Below are 23,063 nucleotides of genomic sequence, written 5' to 3' on the forward strand. Positions count from 1 at the left end.
GATCCTATCCCCCCACTTTAATCTCAAATGAAAAGCAAAAAAGTCTCTTAGGTACTTCAGAAATTTTTCTCCTTCCCAGTTCACTCCCTCCAACCAGAAACAAATCTCGTGCTCCATACTTTCATCAGAATACTCCCAGGATCACAGAAGATAAACTAGAAACAGAAGCTTCAGAATGCCTTTCATCCATTCCTCCAAAACAGAATAATTTAGCATACTTGCATCATAAACTCTGAGCCCTGCCCTAGAAATACAGCCAAAATTAGAGTGCTTTTTGCTGACAGATGATGTCATAAGAACATTTTCTCAAAAGTAAAATGAACACATTTGTCTCAAACTAAGACTTCAGGCCATTTGCTCTGGAGTCTTCAAAATCAGTGAATTAATTGTCTGGGCATTGCAGAGTTTTCACTCCTCCTAACTTGTAACTATGCATGGAGCTGATGGAATGTGCAGGTGTGACTGAGGAGATCTTAATACTGTGCTATGGCAAAGAAAGGAAAACAGTTGATCAAGTTAGTGCTTGATCAGATGTCACAAATTATATGCAGCCTGTAGTTCAAGAATGTTATTCTAAAGATATCTGGCATTCCTTATGTTCCCCTTTAGGCTTCATATCACTTCCAGTTCGTTAACTCCTTTGTTGATGTTGTCTCAGTTGCAAAAGATGGTAACTTACATTGTGACTTTTAAAAATGTGTTCCAAAGAAGAGGATTGATCCTGGTTTCCTAGGAAAGTTTCTTAGAGCCCTTCTATTTCAACCAACAGGATGCTGCTTGTACTAGAACAACCTGAGCCTCCCTCCTTCAGCACTTTGCAAGGTCTGGGTTCAGAAAGTGGGGATGCTGCTGTCCTCTGGATGGGCTCTTCTCTTCAGTGCAGCACAGGATGGACTTGCCTGGAAAGGTTTACCTCAGTCTCCTATTTCAGAAACCCACTAAAACACAGATATCTGTGAAGTCAATGGTACTTGGTCATGTAACATTGCAAGGAGAAATGTACTAATTGATTGAAAGTATGACACAGTTCATATTATATTTTATAAAACTCTTTAAAAAGCTGCAGTACAGGTTCCGCAAATCTAAGTGTTCTTTTGAAAGAGTAACCAGTAATTTGCAGATTACTTCAGAGGCAGAACTATGTTCAGAGTTTTGCATGTATTCCTTTAGTTATAGGATACCTATGAATCTGTGTAATAAGTAGGCAAAAAAAAGTGCTTAAATCAGTAAGGTTCCATAAGGTGGAATATGAGGTTTTCTCTCCTAATTCCAGGGATTAAATAATCAATTCATACAGAAAATTCTCTCCAGTTGCTGATTAGAACAATAGTTTTTTCACTGAGCTACAAAAATTTTTATTCATATTTGCATACCTTTCTTCCATGCATGGAATAAAAGCCATCAAAAAGCACTACTGTACACAAGATTTTTGGTGATATGTCCACACTTCTTTACTATTGATAAGGAACTCATGAGAGACAGTAACACACCAGTCCTTTTCCCTTAAATTTGTATCTCAGTACCAGAGGCTGGCATTTCTGCTGCATTTTCCTAAAGATTACAGGCTTGCCTTTCAGCACCCTCTGACATGTATCCAGTAAAAACACCAGAGAAGGACTGACATGCTCATAAATCACTTTCTACTGCAGCCTTGGTGCTGCCAGGAGTCCCTGCTCATTGCAGCATAACCCGGAGCTGAGTGCAGCTGTGATGCCAACTAATGCCTCCAGGAAGGCAGTGAGGAAGAGAGAACCCTGTAATCCAGGGAGTTTTCATGCTCAGACATCCCTGCTCGGCCACTGCAGGACAGCTAGAGAGTCCCAAAGCATCCTCACACAAATCAGAAAGCTCCTGTTTCTTGATTTCTGTTAGCCTTCACTCTTACACTTCCATCCTGCCCTCTCTGAAAGAGCTCAGCTTTCAGCTGCAGTAGTTTTCTTTGGCAGACTGTAAGTGTATTACCCGGCAGGAGCATCATACTAGACTGAGGAAAAGTCTTAAGAAAGGGTCACTTAGGGTAAGGAGTAAAGAATATTATCTTGTTCAGTTTAATCTATTATTTTTATTTGTATTCTTCTTCTCTTTCTTCTTTAATCTTATATTAACATGTGAAGTATTTCTTTTCTTTTTTCCTCTCTTACAATAGATTGCAGACAACTGTTTGCCAACCCAGAAGGCTTAAATTACAATATGAATACAGACTGTGAATTGCCTTAGATTCCTCCCAATTACCCAAGACTGACTTCGTGCAGCAAAGCTGTCTGTACAGAATGCTGAAAGGCTTTTATCCTGCTGCTTACATTCAGAATGCATAAAACAGTGTACTATGGTACAGCTACGTTGCAGTTCTTATGCCTTTGGCATAAGTAACAGTGTTAAGTAATTTGGAAATATAATCAGTCCCTCAACATAAGATAAAGCACCTTCTCGTTTAGGGGTGCTTTTCTTTTCCAAGAGACTGATATTCCCAACTGTCAGCCCTTTCAGTTTCCATTGCATTTTAAAGGAACTCTGTTGTTATATCAGCCACACTACTTTCCTCAGATTGTCTTAGAGATAAAGAATATTTGATTATCAACTCTAGACGCATCTAATATTTAAAATTTGAAATTTTTCACATGTAGAGTGTAGGGTCAGTTTTCTCTTTTTTATTATTTGTAAAGTTCCTTGAGAATTCTTTTATCTAATGGAGCAGCACTTGCACTTTGTGCTCTGAAACAATGTTGTTTCCAATTCATTACATAAGGAGAAATGAGGCATGTTGTGAAGTAAGCATTAGAATATGAAGTCAGAAAGTCTGCACTGCTAAGCCAGATTGGTCTTTGGGGAAATTGGATATTTCCACTCCACTGAAAAGCCATTATAATAACATTCTTTTGACTGCCAAGCAAGCTGCATGGAGACTTCATTTGCTCCCTGCTTAATGTATCTGACTTCTGATACCTCACTTTTGAGTCAAAGCAAGAGATTTTACCCTTTTTATCTGTGACTCTCTTGCACCTGCTGACTCCTAGCCTTCATTCTTACACTGGTTTAATTAGATTCTAGTATTCTTGCCAAGTCCAGGACAACATAAACTTGCAGCAATGCAGGAACAATATCTTCTGAATTAAACACTAATTCCTCCAAGAGCCAAAGTGCAAAGAGAAAGAGTAAAAACAATAAATTACATTTGTATCTAGATAGAATTTGCATTATACATTATACAACCTTGGCTTTCCAGCTTTATCTCTAGAGCACAGTGCTACTGAGGTAAAAGCTGAAGTCTCATCTGCCTTGTAAACCTGGGGTTTTATCTCCTCCCCTCTGCCTACTTGCTCTGATGTGTTACCTGATCTTGTTACATTTTGAAAGAAATATTTCCAAATCCAATATATTCTGTCTCTGAGACTGCTGAGCAGCTCAAGGGATTTATAGCAGTGACATTTCCTGTACATGGAATTCATAGCAGAAATTAAAGCCTTCAAGGAACACTGATTGAGATACTAATTTGTGTTTTCCTAGCTGGTCTGCATGTAGGGCACAGACCAAAATTTATTTCTAGGTAATTCATTATACCCTCAAGGAACAACAAGGAAAGTCCAAACTAGGAAGGCTTATCACACTAGAAGGATTTAGCAAGGCTAAGTCTGCACTCTGATACCTCAGTTACTTAATGCAGGTTCCCTCAAGCTCCAGCTCCTGGGAGAGTCTTTGACCCTGCAAGGGAGGATGGAAAATCTGCAGCCAGAGTTTTTCTGCAAAGAGATCCATATCTACGAATCTCAGCTGAACTCTACTGTTCTAACCCCAGTAAGCAAACTGTAGAAAACTAATAAACATTAAGGGAGGGCTCCAGGTTCATGTATCTATATAAGCCAGGTAAAGTTTTTAGGAAGTTGTGTCATTTATTGAACCAACAGGTAGAGAAAATGGTTTGCTAAGGGAAAAATCAGGAATTTATATGGCTTATATAAAAGAAAAACCATAACCATGAGTTGTGAAGAATCAGAAATACACAAAAGCTGCAAACAGCTTCTGTATAGCTAAGACGTGTAACTTAACAATAAACAAACATGAAATACTGCCAGCAGCAAAACATGAGGGTAGAAATCAGAATAAAACAAGATTGCTTGAATGTCTCCATTTAGGTGTGTTTTTGTAGCCTGCTTTCCAAGCACTGGAGCATTCCCATAGACTGTGGGTGTAAGAAACAAAAGCAACAAAATAAATGTATTTCAGTTCTCTATCAATTTTTCAGAAGAAATAAAATGCCTAAACTGATATTTATTCGAAATGCTTTAAAAAAGAATTTGTTGCTTAGCCAAAAATTCTTCTTACTAATAAGCCATTGAATTTATGTGAAATTACTTGATTGACAAGTTTCTAAGGATCAAAAAGTCATTTACAACCTAAGGAATTGCCTTTCACCTATTAATAATTTATTAAAAGGAACTATTTTGTTTTATACCAGTCATTTAATAAAATCCCCAATGATAAATTTATTATTTTAAATTCATCAGAATATTTTTAATTAGTACTATGGATGAAAAAATGGGCATGTCACAAACTTTATCTACTGAGTTTCCCTTTAATTCATGAACTTCTCCGTATCCTGAGTTCACTGAACAATGTATCAAAAAATCTCACAGTCCGGAGCTTAACAAAGTGAGCAAAGTTACAATGTGCTGTGTGATCTATCCAAACCAGGAGGGTTGTGAGAGAGCTCTGGTGTAAACTATGCAAGTCACTCTCTGCCTTTAAAAACTGGTTTTGACTATAATGAGCACAACCTGTCTGCAGAGTGACTGTCATGTAATTAAGTTACTCCAGAGCTGAAACTTAGTCCTTTATTTTAAAAGTCCCCTTAAATCCCTCCAGGAATATGTGGTATAAAATCACGTTGGGTTTTGTTGAAGTGCCCTTCAGGAAATGACTTTATTGTCTGTAAAACGTGTGTGTGGCAGTAAAACAAAAAGGGATAATTTAGGATATTATACACAGTCTTCAGGCTAAAGTTGTCATACCTCGCATCAGATATAAGGCCTGCAGAAGTCTGTTTCCTAAACAGTCTAAAGCAGATGAGAAGGTGCAATAAACTAATTCTTGGTTTCTTCTGAAAAAGCCAGTGTCTTTTAAATTGTTACTGCATGTTCATTGTGAAGATTTCCTGTTATTCCTGATGGTCTCCTGCTGAAATCCTGCATTAATGGGCCTGCCCACCTTCCCCTTGACCACAAGAGAGAAGTAGGAACACAGAGAGGAGTTTCCTTCCTTGTAGCAGCCATATTTTCATACTAGAGAATGTATTTTCACCATCTTTTTTCTCCGTTATATGCTACATTAAAAAAAAACCCTAATTCTTTCAAATAGCCCTATGGCATTCCATCTGGCCCCAAAGATAAATATTTTCCCAAAGCTCTGGCTGAAGTAGATTCCATCTGGAATCACTTTTCTCCTTATTTGTGACAGATTGACTCTGTTGTATTCATAAGAAAACAAATAAGCAATAATTTTTTCCATCAAAAACCAAAAAGTCAATAAAAAAATGTGTGAAATACAGTTTCTTCCCACTTTTGAGTTCCACAATATTATCTTCAGCATCTTCCCATTTCTGTCCAACCATCTACTTTTATATAGATTTTAAATCATTTTATTCTAGTTATAAATCTAAAATGGGTTTTCAGAGCTAACCATTATGAGCCATCATGCTTTTTTATTGCTATTTAATTGCCTTAACACCACAAGCACTTTGACAAATTGGCTAAGGGGGTTTTTTTTCCAGTTTCATGTTAGTAGTTTTTACTGTTATTGCTTAATGTTTTGGTGCTTTTTTAGAAGGAGGAGATGGGAATCTTGGCTAGGAATAAACTGATGCAAGACAAAAACTCAGAACAGAATTTTTGCTTGGTCAGGAGAGAGGGCTATAAAATACAGATAAGAACTTTATAGTCTGAACTATATAGTGGCTTTGATTGAAATTTCCTGTTCTTGTTTTGTGGCCCTTGATATGAGTTTGTGCATGTTTTTAAAATTGTATGCCCTTGATATGAGTTTGTGCATGTTTTTAAAATTGTATTTTTTGATTGAAAACACTTTACAGAGCTCCAGCACAAGTTTTGTGTCCAGAGTTATTTTTTGCCCTTGTACAAATAGCTCTACTTTCTGTAGCACTGCTAGCCAAGCTGCAGAAACTAATTACAAGTTTTTTTTATTAAATTTCTTTGCCATTTGCTAATAAGTTAGTTAAATCTCCCTGTAAAATTAATATCAAATCTTTAAGGTTATGTAAATGCCTTCATTAATCAAAATCTTGGCCCTTTTTTATTAATTAGATCTAAAAGCTTATGGAAAACTTCACCAGCATTGCCCATGAATTTTATTCTCACAGGCACATTGCTAAGCCATCCTTTAAGGACTCACTGACTTTGTGATGCTCAGTTGGTGAATTTGCCTTCATTAAAGCTAGAAAGAATGCCTGCATTAACTTCTTGTGGACAGAAACCTTCTTCTCTGTAAATGAAATCTTTGCTTCTGAGCTGTTCATTGATGCTCACTCCTCACTTATTTCATGTTTTTCTCCTGTGAGATAATAGTGGTGCTTTAATTTTGATGTTGTAACTAGAGGATTATGACTGCATGTGGGGATTAAGTGCTGGAGATTATAATAGCCTCACATGCTGAAGAGACATTTAAAAATACAGGTTATGAAGAGTGTCAGAAGGCTTCTGATGGGGTATCACCTAAGTGTTCATTATTTATACTCCACTGTTGTCAGCTCATTAAATCCCACAAAACTGCAAAATTCCAGGCATGTCCTAAATTGGGAATGACCTTGTTTGCTTTGGTCATAAACTGCAATGTTAAAGAGTGACTGCAATGTGATTGATGTGCATTGTTAAGGTTTTTTTAGAATACATTTCCATCTTTGTTTGGAAGATGAAAAATGAAATTTTTGTGTGGAATAAGTCATAGATTGGTGTGGTGTCAGACCTGCCTACTGAGCTGTAACAGCTTTGTTCCCTTGCAGTGTGCCAGTCTGGAGTATCAGACAGTGCTCTGTGTGACTGCAAAGGCACCAAGCCCAGTCATTTCCACCAGCTCCTCAACTGCTGCAGGCCTGGTCTCTAGCAACTGAAAAAACACCCAGTATTAGTCCAAGACCACAACTTCCTAACTCAGAGAATAGGATTCAATGCCTCTTTCAGAGACACAAGGAGGGGGTAAAGGATAACACATGACAGGGTGAAGAATCACAGGTGTTGAAATTATTAACCTTTGAGTGCCACCATGCAAGCTACATACTTGTATTGTGAACACAGTTGTTTAGATTATGTCTCCAGTTTTAATTTTCCACAAGTTTGAAAAAATACCTACATTTATGTCAGTGTTTACTTTAGCTCACAATTTTCTGTGCTAGTTTTTGAGAACTTTCAATGTACACCACTTCCTTGTAATCAAAAGAATGTGGCCTCTCCTAATAGAGGCTAACTGCTGCCCATATGGATTTTTCTGAGCATTGTGCTGATAGTAAAAGTTTACAGAATGGTGTGGCAATCACACCTGAGTCAAACTCCTAGTAGAAATGGAGGAAGGGAAGTCAGAATTCAAATCACTTCTTTCAAAGAAATGTAGAGATCTCTGGTTTTCCAACACATTTGCTGAGCCGGAGATCCTGGAATATCATGAGCTGTATGACTGATGGAGCCTTTGTCTCTAAGAAGAGGCAACTAAGAATATTAACCTGTTCAGGATTTTGTAAAGTTTCAAGGAAGAATCTCAACCTTCACACAGCAGGCAGTATGCCTAGGTGACAGAATGACCAGGCTGAGGATGGGCACACTACCATGACTGCCACTGTGTCCATGCATAAATACTAAATTTAGTTTACAAGGTACTTTGAATTGTCTTTTAGGTATCTTTCTTTTGGTATATTCAAGTGACAAGGTGGGAGCAAAGAGGCAGTAATCCCTAATAGCTCACCACTAAATATGTCAGCTTTTTGAGAGCTATTTTTTCCCCATCTCTTCCTTCCTGCAAGGGAAGATTAATAGAAATCAGCAATTGAATCCCTTAAAGTGAAATAGTATTTGAAACTTTTATTTCTGTTCTGTAAAACATAAATAGGAAATTTAAAAGGCAGCAAGAAAAATATGTGTCATAACTTCAGTAAGGTTTGTGGTATATCCTCTATTTTTTTTTTTGAGTAATACAGTTTTGATTCCCAAATAAATGGCTTCAGTTCTCAGAATTATTCAGTTTCAGAAACAGCCTTAGAAAACAGCAAGCACTTACTTTCTATACCCTTATTTGAACATGGAAGTATTTTACAGCATCTGGGATCATGCTTTGTGGCATATCCATACATTGTTTCACCCACTACTGAAAAGCAGCATGTTTTACTGAGCTGAAACAGCACCTGGCTCATTGTGTTCAAAGCACTCCACAGCATTTAGAACAGGTTAAGTATCCAACTGAATCTGCAAGAAGCATTTTGCTCAACAGAACACAGCTAACTACTGGAGTTTGGCCACAGCATTTGGATTAACACCTCTGTCTTGCAGGCAAGATTGCCCACAGGATTTTCTCATTATTCACTTACACTACTTGTAAGCTTTCATCCCTATTTAAAAGTAAACCAGGCCTTCAAGGATGGTGTCAAGAAGCAGAATACATTAAGAATGGATTTGCTTGCACTGAGACACATTCACAAAATCTTGTTATTTTAAGATGTTGCAGGAAATGTGTGGTGCTTTCGGAACAGAGATGTAATTTTCTTTCTTGGAATTTCTGCCTACGGAAAAAGATCTTTATATCTCAGGAAGAAAATGTTGTTAATGCCACCACTGTTAGAAAATAAAAAGAGGAAGATGCTACAACCTTTAAATGCCATTATCAGTGCCATGCTGCTTGAACCTATAAACTCTTGGTTAGTACTGTAGCCTGTGGGTTGCCAGACCACTGGGAGTAAACTCAGCTTTAAACTTCTGAAGAATTTTTCCCTATTTCATCTCTATAGAGATATGTTAGAAAAGGGTATCAGCACGATGTGACTTGCCAAAAGACTGTATGAAAACATGGTGGGATGAAGGGCAAGTCAGCAGGATAACCCTCCCCACCTTAACTTTTATTAGTCAGTCTTGACAATTATCTGCATTGGGAAACATGGGAGAATACAGCCAAGTGTTTCTCTAATGCAAAGCTGTAAATTTACAAAGAACAGACAAAGACTTGCTTGTCAGAATGCAGCAGAAATCAAACAGTACCTGGTTCCTCTGCTCTCAGTTCTCATGTACTGCTCTCAGTACATGGTTCCTCTGCTCTCAGTTCCAAAGACAGCACTTGGCCAAATGCAAATACAGCCATACAGCTGCTAAATAAAAAGGAGAGGAGCTGATTTCTGGGCTCTGAGGGACAGCTCCTTTCCACACAGCAAAATTACTCTTTCCCTGTTGAAATGCTGCATCCATGCCCAAACCATCGAACTGAATCATGCCCAGGCATAAAAGGAAAAGGTAATTAGGGTGTGTGGCACCAACAAACACTCTGGTTTGCTGTGGGCCAACATTCAACCCCATACCCCAACCCTTTTGTATTTGTAAGTGGAGACATACCCCACTAAGTCTTTTCCCTAAGACAAAATTCTCCTTTGACAAGGAATTTTGTTTTGCAAACCTTTTCTACTTTCTTCATTTCTGTCTTCTCACTTGCAGAGATTCAATGAGATTTTAAAAAGGCACTGAACAAATTTATCTGTATCTATTAAATGTGACAGGCAAAGTTCAGTTAAGTGCTGACTGCAAAGCTGTAAGTTTGCATTAACCAGGGGAAGGGATAGTTCTACTGACCATTCTCACAGTCTAAATGCACTTTGGCCCTAAGTACCTTAGGTCTCTGGTTTTGAACATCAAGTTGCAGTCAGAGTTAGCTGAAACCACTTATTTTATTAAATTACTACAGAATTTACTGATTTTCATGGCTCAAGCTCTTTCCAGGATTATATATGAACTAACTTCATGGGGAATTTCAGTTTCAGCTCCATTAATTTCTTAAAATTTACTTTCAATGAAAGCCAGCTCACCTACCTCATCCAGCCTCTATAGAATAATATGTATTTTCAAGATGGAAAACCAAAATTGTACATAAAGCATGAGAATTACTCCAGGAGGAATTCTGTATAAATTCTCATATCAAATCCATACAGTTTTCAAGGAAAGCAAAACTGCAACAAATTCCAGCCCCAGAACCATCCAACATTGCATCCTCATTGCTCAGAGCAAGATAAGGGATCCCAGAATCCTCTAAAAACATACAGATTTCCAGCCTCTGTTAAAAGGAGGACTGTCTGCACAATCTTTAGTCATTATCTACTTAACAGATGTCTCCATTCATTTTAGAAAACATGCTCTTTCTCCCATTAGATCCATCATCATATCACACATTTGAGGGAAAAGCTTATGAGGTTTTATTGAGTACCTGATATAAATGTTACTGGAAATTAAAATGGCAGAAAATCAACAGAAGAAGCTTTTCTTTTTATTTCACTTAGTCCTTCACCACCCATTTATTTTCCCAGCTGTTTCAATTAACTGCAGACTTTGCTAAAGCAGACTGCCCACTGTGTTTCCTGTTTCAGTCAATTCTCATAATGAACTAATTCTTCTGTAGAGACACTACTTTGTTATTCTGTACACTTGGGATTTGCTAACAGCAGAACACAAGAGAATAGGTGTGAAAAAAACATGAAGATGTTCTTTAATGTCTTCATTCAAAAGAAGCTCCCTGAAGCCTGAAAAATTAACAAGCAGATAGCTAAGACCACTTCAGAAAGGTCACCTCAAGAGCAGTGGTACAGAAGCATGTAATGGACACAGACTAAAATTCCCTTGCTCAGTACTTCTCTCAGTGGAGACCCCTGACTGCAGAATGTCACTGTGTATGCACTGATGAGCTGTGAAAAGAAATTTTCTAGAAAGGGCATATACCTCTCAAACTCCCCTTAAAAAAACTGGATATTGCTACTCACAGGTAGCACTGCAAAGCCACAGGGTTTTGTTGAACAAAACCAGAGTAAGATGAAGAAGGCACGATTCTCTAAATTCAGAGAACTGCAGTTGAACTGATAGCACATGTCTGTGCTTTCTCAGTCAATCTGCAGCTCTAGGAATGGTAATTGCCATTCCAGTTCTGAGAACTTTGCTTTGTGCATGCATTAACCTAATGTGAATAAATAATCATGCTCAGGAACATGACTAATGAACTGCCATTTTTAAACCAATGTACTACTGAGCACAATGGATCACAGAAAATAAAGAACTAAATGCACTGTAGAACAGCAGTGCAATAAGGGAAGCTTTGGCTTTTCTTCTTGAGCTTACTTTCTAAACCTAATCTGTCAAAATAGAAACGTACGGAGATTTAAGATTACTGATTTTGCTCTGCTTCCAAGGAATGTAGTTAAGCCAGCTGAGCCATGAGTATGCAATCACTTCATCATAAAATGCAAGGTTTCAGGTGTTTACATTATAGCATTTACCCATGAACACAATTTTGAATTGTAAGAATTTTTGAAGGTAGCATTGTTTTTCACATATATTAAATACGCTGACATCAGGGTTAAGTGGCTGTGGCTGAACTTCACAATTTCCTCTTTCTTACAATCAATGCTTTCCTCTGGCCAAGAGGTAATTAGTTTTTGGGCTGGGTGGCTGGGTATATTTTCACATGTTGCTGACTCAGGACATTTGCTCTGTTGCTGTTCCTAATACTGATGTTAATTGCTTTTTACAGTACAGTGATCCTACTACCTCAGTTGTAATAAGAGAATGTTGGGATGTATTCTCATTTTCAGTAGACTTAATTCCTATCAAAATGTAAAAGGATCTCAAAGCAAAAGTAATATCAGAGACTAGAAGAGCCTTCAGACTATTTATTAAATAAGGCTTTTAAATAATACCTTTAATGACCCTAGTAGTTTGTAATACAGTAATTGAATATTACAGGACTAGCATACAATAACATTAACAGCATTGAAATTGCTACAGGTTGACAGATTTTTATGTAAGATCAAAATATGTCATCTGAAGTCATTCTGTAGGGATGCTTCAGCTTTTACTGGCTTTAGAAGAAGCTAAATAAAAGAGGAAGTTATCATACCAGCAGAAATCTAGAGTAATAAAGAATTGTTCAGATTTTAGAATTGGTGTTGTATTCTAGCTTTTGTTCAGAGCAGTTAACCATAAACTAGAAATGTGAAATTGAAACTTTAAAAAAAGAACCAACGAAACAGAAAATACAGAGCTGAAATTAAACACAGATCATAAAGTTTTGTTTCTAGTTTCTAACAATATGAGAACAAATCTTCAGCTATTCTGTGGCTTCCTTTGTATATGTCACCTCAGAGGTGGTAGAAAAATTTTCCACTCTTTGCTTGCCATTTTTTAATTTACCCAATTATTTATAGTAAAATAGAGCTACAGTTATTTTAACACTTAATTTCCTTAACAAAATGGGGTTTGAACACTTACACAGTTCCGGTAAAAATACAAAATATAGTTTCACTATATTTCAATTGAATATTTTCACTGTTCAGGAAGGAAACATTTTTAAGACTGTGTTCCCTTGCACATCTTCTCTAGAAATAGAAGCAAGGATTGCTCTGAAGCAATTCTTGACAAGTGGGTGCACAAAATGGGAAATATCAGCTATGTGGAATATTGACAATGCCCCAGAGCAGGTGCTGTCCCTGTGTGCGCAGGCACACCCGGGGCTGCCGTTCCATTTGCAGCTGCCCTGGAAGGAAGGGATTCCATCTTCCCAGGTGAGCCTCACTGCTGCAGCCCCCGGGCTCCCAGACAGCTGCACAAGCTGCCCTGATCCCTGCACTGCAGCACAAAGGGGCTTTACAGCCTGTGCAGCTACGGCAGGTCTGACTTTGGCAGCACGGGGATGCCAGAGCTCTGGGAATGCTGAATTGTATAACCAGCCAAGAAGAGTGGAGGATCACCTCCTGCTGAGTTCTGAAAAGATGTATCCAGCAGCAATACTGGGAATCACATGGCAGCAAGCTTTCTCTCTGCACTTAAACCAGTTGGAAGAAAATAAAGTGCTAAACTGCATTAATGAATATTCTGTCACAGGAACCAAGAAGCTTGTCATCTGTTAGGAATAATCATAATAACTCAACAAGCAGCATTCTTTCCAGAAGCTGACATTACCCTGGATGGAGGATAATCAACAACATTTTTTAATCTGGGCATCAGAAAAGTCTTTTATTGCCTTTTGAATGTATTTTGTCCAATGTTAAAATTCAGGAGGAGACCAATTACATTCTTCGGTGAAACAGCAAATGTTGGAGAGAAGAAAACCAAAGATGTCAAAAGCTGCAATTCAGTGTGGTAAAACAAAATTCTATCATTACATTCAGGAAATGTCCTGGAACTGAGGGAATCACTGTGCTTATTAAACTTCTGAGAGAGGATGGGAATAGAAAAAGGTGATAAAACTGATGAATTAGAATCTTTTTTTGTATTAGGTCTAGATAGGATGCTGAGACACTTCAGAAGAATCTAGTAAAACTGGAAAATTATCCAACATTGTCAAATGTTACCTAATCCATAGTGGAAGTAATCAGTGGAGGTCCTTGGGAAATGGACAAATTGCCAATGCAATGTGACAGTTCAGCAAAAAGCCTCAATTTGATATCAATCTGGACAGTTCAGTTTGCACATGTGTTCAGGGGACAGCTTTGAGCCCCTCTCCACAGAAACACAGACTCAGGGAAAGGCTCAAATGCCTCCTGCCACTAAGCCCTTCATCAGGCTCAGATAAAGGCCTGACTCAGCTCTCAGTCTCAAGATCTCCATATCAAGAATGGACTACAGGGACTCTACAGAGAAATGTACAGAATGACCACTATCAGGCAACCCAAACTTATATCAACTTTATCTCCTGAAATACAGAAAACACTCTGAGCAAAACAGCTGTGATCACATAGCCTTTCTCAAATTTGCCATCTGTGCACAACTTCTAGCATCAATATATTTCAGTGTGTTTCACTGTATTCAGATCTCTTCAGTGAATTAATTTTTTGAGTATATGAAATATTTCACAGCTCACATTACTGTGTAGCTACCACAAGGTACTTAATACCTGGATACAGAGATTTTCTATATTCTGTTGCAGGACAACTCCTTAAGTTTATATAATAGCTCTCAATGGGTTTTCATTGTCTTTTTAAAAAAATGAGTTTACATGTGTCTTCCTTAAACTGCAGAGATTTATGGAAATCATTCTGAATGGATACTGAAAGAGAAACGTCTAGCCTGAATTGATGCATAAACTCCGAGAATCTGAAAAACTTTTGCAGAGTTACAGTGGTTTTAATAAATACATCCATGTTGACACACACCCATAAATATACATCCCTTCAGTTTCAGTGCACGCAGGGTTCCTTCATAGCACTGCCAGAAGTCCTTAAGAAAAAGTAATTTGCTTTTCTGAAGAAAATTCAGAAACTAAGTCCATAACTGCCCTGAGGAAAATGCAGTAGCCTGTCTCTCAGCAAACTTTATGCAAGTTTTCTCTCAAATAAGTGCCATTAAAAGTCCTTGCTCAGCACTTCTTTTACAAATAATTCTTAAAAAGTAAAACTGCCCCTGTGGCACAATGATTTCTAGACTGTTTTTTCTGCTTTTCTTTCCTCCCCCACACTCAATATATAAGCAAGATAAATTGCTACAGAACCTGCAGCTCTCTACAGCACTAGAGAGCAGTAGATTTAACAGCAAAGCCAAAAGAAGTTTCAAAATGTGTGATCCCCAATTTATCTTCTGTTCCCATCCCAGCCCAAATGAAGACATAGTGAGTCTGCCAACCCTGGGAGTAATGCAATAACTCTTGGTACAAAAACTTGTAAACTAACAAGAACACCGAGAAATGTGACTCTTCACAGCCTCAATGGTCTTTTATGAACAATAAAGATCTTAATAACAAGCTGTGCAAATAATAAAGTCTCTGATGTTTGTGATTTATGAGAGATCAGCAAATCATAGGAGGTCCAGAAAGGTTTCTGGTGCTTTGATGAGCAGGCTGGCAGTTCTGCCCCTTCCCCATGGACAATATTTACAAACAGGCTTGAGCATATTTCTGCCAAAGCACTGATGGGGAGTAGGGGGGTTATTTGTGCTCAGGTTTTGCATTTCAGACGGAACACACTGCTCTGCCTGGACTCAACTAATTAAGGGCTAATTGACTGTCTAGCACCTATAAAGAGATAATTCACCCACGCCATCTCCCACTGGAAACTGCAATGACTATTAGCATAGAAAGGATTGTTAATTTAGGGGTCAGCATAAGACACGCATAAGTATTTGTTAGTAAGAGCAGAGAGAGGGCAGATGAGGATATGGATATTTTTAATGGATGGTTAAATCTGGGTAGCTTGATCTCCTCTCATGCTGTGGATGTTGTGTGCTGCAGTCACGCCTCTCACTGCCAGCCTGCACTGGGATGATAATCACTCACTATGAAAACTCATTAGCTCCACAGCAATGAACCCTCCACTGCTGAAGCTGGGTGCTGTTCTTAGTACCATGGCAATGATCTCTAACTGGATGTCCCAAACTCTCCCTTCTCTGGTGGGACTAAATACCACCAGAATAACCACTTCAGACGCTCTAGTAAGTAGCTGTTATATGTTGCAAACTGTCTTAATGCTGAATTAGTATTTAAGTGCCAGCAAAAGTGTTAGTTTGTTGCCTCTTTGTAAATCTCTTTTTTAGTTACTAATCTTCCTTTCATCTCTTAATGCATGCTTATTTTTGGGCATCATAAAACTGCAAATTGTTGAGCATGTTGTGGTCTTACAATGAAAGGGAAGGTTTCAAAATAGTATCCTTAAATATGTAACAACAAATGCCTTCACCTTGAGCATGAAATTCTAAAAAGAGTACAGCAATGTCTTTTCATTTATCTAGACTGTTCTTCCTATCTTTACTGCTCCAGAAAAATGCATTGTGTTGTTTAGAATATTACATCTGGCAGTAGCTTTCTTTTGAGAATTGGATAATGTTACCTAGTAACTATTCACTGTAATATGCAAAGGGTCAGATTCCTTCCTATTTTTCTTTATTGGAATACAGTTAAACAAATAAATAGCTGTTAGAAACAAAATAAAATTGGTACTAGGAGGTTAGATACCAGAATTTTTGAAAGGCTGCTAATGGGAATAATACAAATGACAGAAATATCACTTTGTATCATTGATGCTCATATACAGCAGCCTCAGTTAATAAAAACCTCCAGGAAAGCTGTGAATACCTATGAAATTATGAGAAGCCTAAAAAGTCAAGTAACTTTTTACTTTAGAGTAAAAACACTATTCTGGTATTCATAAATTAAATTAGAACATAATTTTCCTAAATGTTTAGTAAAACACTCTTGTCTATGTATCTTTTTGTGTAATTGCAATCAGATGTTTATATAATAGTAGGTTATGTAAAATATAAATGTAAATATTTGTATAGCAGTTCACAATTCTCAAAACTCAGAATTTTGTAACTAACGATTATGCATTTACTAACCAAAATGGAATAATTGAATATAGGCATGCAGGAAAAATACTACTGCAGAAAATCACTGTATTTAGTCTATAAATATTAATACTTCAAAATTAAATATGTTGTAAGAAAAATTCTGTTATCTTTTAAAGCAGCATCTGAGAGTACAAAGAAAAGCTCTATTTTCCTTAAATGTAATTTCATTTCACTGAGTCACAGTATGTATTGCTAGTTCTTGTGGCTGTATATTATAAGTAGAAGTTCCCTATCACATTTACATCCAAGTTTAAAGTTGCCACTGTGTAACCACGAGATGCACATTAGTTATTATGAGATATATATTGATATATATATATATTTATACACACACACAAATATATGTGTTTGTACTGATATGTTCAGATTCCAAGTAGCACAGAACTGTCATGCTCCCCTTGGCTACAGCAGGGCACTGCTGATAGAAATGCCTTCTAAATATTAAGAATTCCTTCAAGAATGCTCTTTTCACTCCTTGAGTTGAGCTATAAGAATATTTTTTGTTTTGATAAGGGCAGCAAGAATGCCAGTAGAGCTGGGAGAGTGATCATAAAAACTTGATTATCTGAGCTTGGCAACATCTGCCAAATAAAAAAAAAAACATGAATTACAATCATGTAGGGTTCTTTTTTCACTAAACCAAGCACCACAAATCTGGTGCCTTTCTTAAAACAGTAGATGTTGTTTGAAAGACTTTATGCCCCGAGTGCTCAGTAATACCAGGGTCATCACTGACTGATTTTTGGCTGCCATCCAGAGTTCCCCACTTGCAGCTTCTCCAGTGAACTCTGCAGCCTGAGCACTTCTCCAGAATTTCTCTCCCAGCACATACACAGCTCATAAATTGTGTATATTGTACAATGTACAAAAAGGACAAAACCTCCCAATTCTTCCAGCCTTCAGCTGGAAGAATTGTACAAGGATGTGGGGTCAGGTAAAGGGCTTCCTCTTTTGAGCCCTGTCACAGTACCAGGCTTGAAATTGCAAGACAAACCAGAAAATACTGTTTATGGTTAAGCAAGCATCCTAAGTAAGGTACTGTCCTTTGACCTGTCACCATAGTAGCAACAGAGGTAGCTGTAATAGTTTTATTAGAATATATGAAAGTGCAAGTGAAAAAATAAATTTTTTAGAAGTGAACTAAGTCTTTATTATAGCAGCCTGCCACAACAGTGGCTAATATTGGACTTTACAGGGACTTGTCTGTTTTCTCCAGATTTTCAAGAACTACTAGAAGTTACTATTGTTGTTTTCCACTTGTCATTTCTTTTCTTTCTTGTTTACTAAGGCCTGTCAGCAGTGTTTACTAAGGCCTGTGTTTGAAAAGTTGATGCAGTAGCTTCTGTAAGGTTTTGATGATTTTAGCTCTTTTTCTGCACAGCAGTTTTTGCTTGAAGTAGGGATTAAATGTCAAACTAAAACAACAAAAGAAAAATAAAGCAAAGTGCCCCTTTGCACACATGCATGTTTTTCTCTACCATCACTCATATTACCCATCCTAATTAATGAAGGAAGCCTAAATATCCAAATAGAGGGAATAACAGAAAAATTCATAGGACTGTAGCCAAAATTGTAGAAGGTACTGCCTCTTCAATTACTTCTTCAGAGGAGTCAGTCCACACAGATACTGGCACCTCTTCAGAGACAAGGAACTCTGCAACTCCTGCACTAAGCTGCCAGGAAAGCATCAGTATCAAAGCTTCCCAGTTTAAATAATCACTTTCTCTGCTGGCACTGAGTACAATTGTGTAATATAAATAGCAACTGATTCCAACTGTGTCCAGACCAAAATTACTTCAATTATATCTATTAGCATCTGCACCATGAAATTCATCACTCAGTACAATATTAGGAAAGAATAAAGCACAATATTAACTGTAATTTACATTTTAAAAAGAAAGTTCAAAAACTGTTTCTTACATCTATTAAGTTCCATCACCTGAATGCTTTCAATCATCTCATTATATTGTTTTCTGTCATTCCTACACTATTTCTGTACATCCCATTAAAGAGATACTGAATCCCACACAAACATTAAATGCAGTTCAGTGTTACCCTGCTCTGCAAACAAATGTAAATTTTTTTTTAGCCTTTCTTTCTCAGTCATGGTTGCTGTAAAAAAGAACAGATTATGAATTCCCAGTTTTCTGCTGTTCCCAGTGAAGGACATGCAGTGTCTTAATTGCCCAGTGGCTTGCTTGCCAGGAGCCCCATTCCCCTGGCCCAACCAGACACTTTTCCATCCCACCCTGAGCAAGCCCCTGTTCCCTTGGCTAAGTGCAGTGGGAGCCTGGGGAGCAGTTCCTGTGAGGTGCAGCTTCCAGAGCAAACCTGTCCCCCACCCCCAAAGTGCTGCTGAGCCAGTTCCCACCTGTGAGTCACACACTGTGCTCTCCCCAGGCTCAGATGTTTGTTCTTTCCTGTCTTTGTTGTTTCCATTAGTCTAAAGTAAAAGTCATCCAGGCTGAAAGGACATGTTTGTTCTCTGCTGATGAAAAACTCTAAATGTCCCTCTGCAGAGAATTAAATCACCTGGTTTGTGCTGAATCACAGGCAGAGTGCCATTCTCATCCACCCTGGAAACTGTGTGTGCTAAACTCCTCTAGAGAACTATTGCAAAGGTCTGAGATATGGCAAAACTGGGAAACTACCAAACTAATTAGTGAAGAGTAATAATTGTTGGCAAGTTGGAACCTCATTGCAGACATGTACTGCAAAAATAAAAATATTCTGCTGTTTTTTTCAAACAGTAAAAAGTCAGTTCAGTTCCTTTGATTGTTATTATTTTGTTGTTACAGACTCAGATTAGCCCCAAGGAAGGGTGGCAAGTTTATAGTTCAGCCCAGGATCCTGATGGCCGTTGCATTTGCACTGTTGTTGCACCTGAACAAAACCTATGTTCGAGAGATGCCAAAAGCAGGCAGCTCAGACAACTACTAGAGAAGGTAAGTCTTTCCAAAATATTCCTCCTCTTGGTCATTAAACTTCCCATGGAAATCTACTGCTTTCCTTCTCAGTTAATCCATCATGAACTAATGAAGAGTTACCTGATAAAAATTGTTATTCAGGGTATATCCCCTATCTGTCTTCTCATCTCTGTTATCTATTTTCCTTACATCACACCTTTCCCAACCCAAGTTTCATCTCCTCTCTTAGTCACTCCTCCCAAATTCTTTTTTACATACAATAGGACAGATTTTTCTGTGTAAAATCAGTTACAAATCCCACTTCAGGCTAGCTCAGGGATTTAAACTACAGCTTCTGCTACGACCACGTGAGACTGCTGAAGGTCATTTCTCATCTCTTATCAAAAAATAATGAGAGAGCCACAGCATCTTGAAGGCAAACTGCAGAGCATAAACAGTTCTAATTTTTTTGTTGTTTCTTTTTCTCAAGTTTATTTATTCATTTTCTGACAGTGCAAATTTTCCCCAACAGCCCAATTCTTAATTCCAGTATTATCCACTATTGCACATATGGTGAAACCAATGAAGTCTTGTTTTACATCAACAGAAAAATGCTGCAAATATGAAAACACAAACATTCTACATTCCCTGCATAAGTAAGCAAGGTTATAGTTACTGCATCACAGCCAGTGGTACAGAACCTGAGGCCCAAGGGAGTTTTAACAGCAGCAAAAACCAACATAAAATGTTGACTTGAAAATACATTTTTAGCACACCATTTTTCGTATTTTTCTAGCTATAGAAAAATCATTCCAGTGCTAATATAGTGCCAGATCCCCATAGATTTTTGCTCTCTGTGCTTCCATGAACTTCAGAAGGGAGAAAGTTTCAAGCTGACAGAGCCCATAACATGAGATACATGGAGAGGACATTGATGGACCAGCAGAGAAAAGGAGCTGCCTCCCCTCATGGTGTCTGTTTACTGAAGAAAGGAGCACTCTCCAGTCTTTGCTCCAGCTTATTCCCCAAATACTACTAAAAAAACTCTTTATTTTGAGGTGGGGGCTGGAGGGGTGTGATAAGATCACAACATAGTTTTTGAGCTGCCACAGAAATGAACCTAAATCATCAGCCTCTCAAAGCTGTTTTCTTGTGATTAGGACTGTGGCAGTCATGGATAGGTAATGTTGTATTACTATTTCCTGAGTCCATACAGTCCTTTAATTAGAACCTCTGTGTGAAGTGTCTTCTGCCAAATGGAAATTCTCAAAATTCTTCCAGCACCCAAAGGACTTTATTTGCCTGCTTTCAACAATTAGATAGCAAAAAAAAAAAAAAAAAAAAGCCTCTGCATCTTACATTACAAATCCTTTCTCAGAACTATTAGTGGCAACTGTACAATAAGTAATGTATACTATTTTTAAGAGTAGTTTCTAAATCCACACTTTCTGTAGATCATAAGTTAGCTCCAAACATGAATATTCCTTGAAATACTGCATATTCTTGCTAACCACAGGAGTACTGCTGGGTTTGTCTTTCCTTAAGAAGGTACAAAATGTTTTGTTTGAGCCAGAACTTCAATAAGGTGCCTAATACATTTACAGCAGTCTAGTTTCATCATATTTTAGAAAAACAAAACACTTGCTGAAACAGAATAACTGCACTTGGAAAATGTATTCTTTTTATGGCTGGCAAAAGCATTGCTTTCATAACAAAACTTTTAAAAAAGTATGTGTAATTTACTCTGGGTGACAGTTACTGTTGCATCACTGTGGTAAAAGTCCTCACTATATCTACAAAGTCACTTGCTCTACCAAAGTAACCTAAACATTCACTACTTTTCTTCTGAAAAATAAATAAATAAATAGTAGTTTTTCTACCACTGAGACAAATGGATAAAATTTCTAGTTTTACATTTACTTACGAAATTATGAGGAAACACCTCTGTGGTGATTGACACAGCCCCGCTTATCTCTGGGTAGTCTTCTGAATGCCTTATATTGAATGATTCTATAAATGCCTACTAACAAGTAAAGTCATGCTCCTCATACTGACCAAAATCTCCAAATTTCAGTCCTGTCCCTCCCAAAGTGCCTGGAAAGAAATATATGCTATATGAGCACCTTCTGAACCACAGCCACATCTACTACAGGTCTCAAAGTAGACTCTGTTGCCTGACAGCCTTTCCTGAGAACAATGAAGATGATGCTTGAGGGATCTCTCTGTCTCTCTTTACCTCTAAGTAGTCCAAACAATTTTTGGCTTCAAGGCCTTGCCCTGTTCCCCAATATTTATACCATCATGTAGTTACAGAATGTGTGGTAGAATGACTCACAACTAATTGACAGAAGTGCATTTCATTGCCTGACATTTAACCAGGGAAAAAAGCAAAGCAACAAAGGTGCATTTAGAAAGTGTTCTTCTTTAACAGGTTCAGAACATGTCCCAGTCTATTGAAGTTCTAAATCTACGGACTCAGAGGGATTTCCAGTACGTTTTAAAAATGGAGACGCAAATGAAGGGGCTGAAGGCCAAGTTCCGGCAGATTGAAGACGATCGGAAGACGTTGATGACAAAGCACTTCCAGGTAGCTCCAGTTTTTACAGTAACTCCCAAACCTGCTGGAAACAATGTGCTGAGTGACAATGCATGGACTGCTAAGGTCTCAGCTGGAACTGCTCCTACAAGGGTGCCATTTAAAAGAAAAGCATAACAAATCTTCCTTTATGATGATAATCTTTGCTCTGTTCAATTTAATTGTAATAGGGAGAAATTATAATTATTAAGTCATTAGAGAAATGTCACTATAAACAGATTCCTGTTCTTTCTGTATCAATGTGCATGTCATACCGAAATTTATATTCTTTGAAGCTGCACTGCTAAAGGGGGAGATCCAGTGGAATTAATAGCAAACAAATAGAGTTCTGTGCTCATACTGTTCCATGACATTTACTGCAGTTGAAAGGAAGAAAGGCTATAATAAATCAGTTTATTGTAAGTTTTATCCAGTGCAATTAAGATCTAATTTCGTGTCTGAAGGTCTGCTCTTTTGAATTTGTGATGGGGAGGAGGGCAATCACTCCCAGGCACATTTGTGTGATTAAAAAAAAAGACTTCCCCTGAATTTTAATGACAACAAAAACCACAAGCCAATCCTTTTGTGAGGAAGAAGGCTTGCATATATTACAAGTAATATTGTGTATTCTGAAAAAGCTACCTGAAGTACTCTTCAGGAGAAAAATATTTCAATAGCATATTTAAATTCTTTAAATACAGTCTGATAAATTAATCTTTCAAGACTGTGAAAGCACAAAATAGGTGCTAGAAAACACAGTCTGAGGGTTACATTATGTTAAGCAAATACATATTTTTTGAAGTGTTTCTGAAAGTTCACATAAAATGAACCTAATTTTCCAATTGGTGCTAGAGTTCGATACCTAAATAATTACATGTCCAAGAGGTCCAGGGGTTTTCTTCAGGGCCACTGAATGTCAAGTGGATCTTAATAATATCAGGAATTAAGTACACTAATGATCTATCTACCAAGCTTTATAAATTATATCATTGTTCTTAGTTTAGAGCT

General features: G+C 37.7%; 1 protein-coding gene across 2 annotated transcripts in view; it reads left to right on the plus strand.

The window, feature by feature from the left end:
- The window catches only part of OLFM3 (olfactomedin 3), a 49,551-nt gene that overhangs the window by 14,462 nt on the left and 12,026 nt on the right, over nt 1-23,063 (plus strand). The window contains exons 1-3 of one of the 2 annotated variants that reach the window (XM_063165591.1): nt 15,516-15,659; nt 19,373-19,519; nt 21,912-22,067. In XM_063165591.1, coding sequence (XP_063021661.1) covers nt 15,531-15,659; nt 19,373-19,519; nt 21,912-22,067 — 432 coding nt within the window. In that variant the 5' untranslated portion in view covers nt 15,516-15,530. Of the gene's footprint in view, nt 1-15,515; nt 15,660-19,372; nt 19,520-21,911; nt 22,068-23,063 lie in introns of those variants that run through there. The other variant, XM_063165592.1, reaches the window with a different exon arrangement.

This window comes from Melospiza melodia, chromosome 11 (assembly GCF_035770615.1).
Source record: "Melospiza melodia melodia isolate bMelMel2 chromosome 11, bMelMel2.pri, whole genome shotgun sequence".
In the NCBI taxonomy this organism is placed as follows: domain Eukaryota; kingdom Metazoa; phylum Chordata; class Aves; order Passeriformes; family Passerellidae; genus Melospiza; species Melospiza melodia.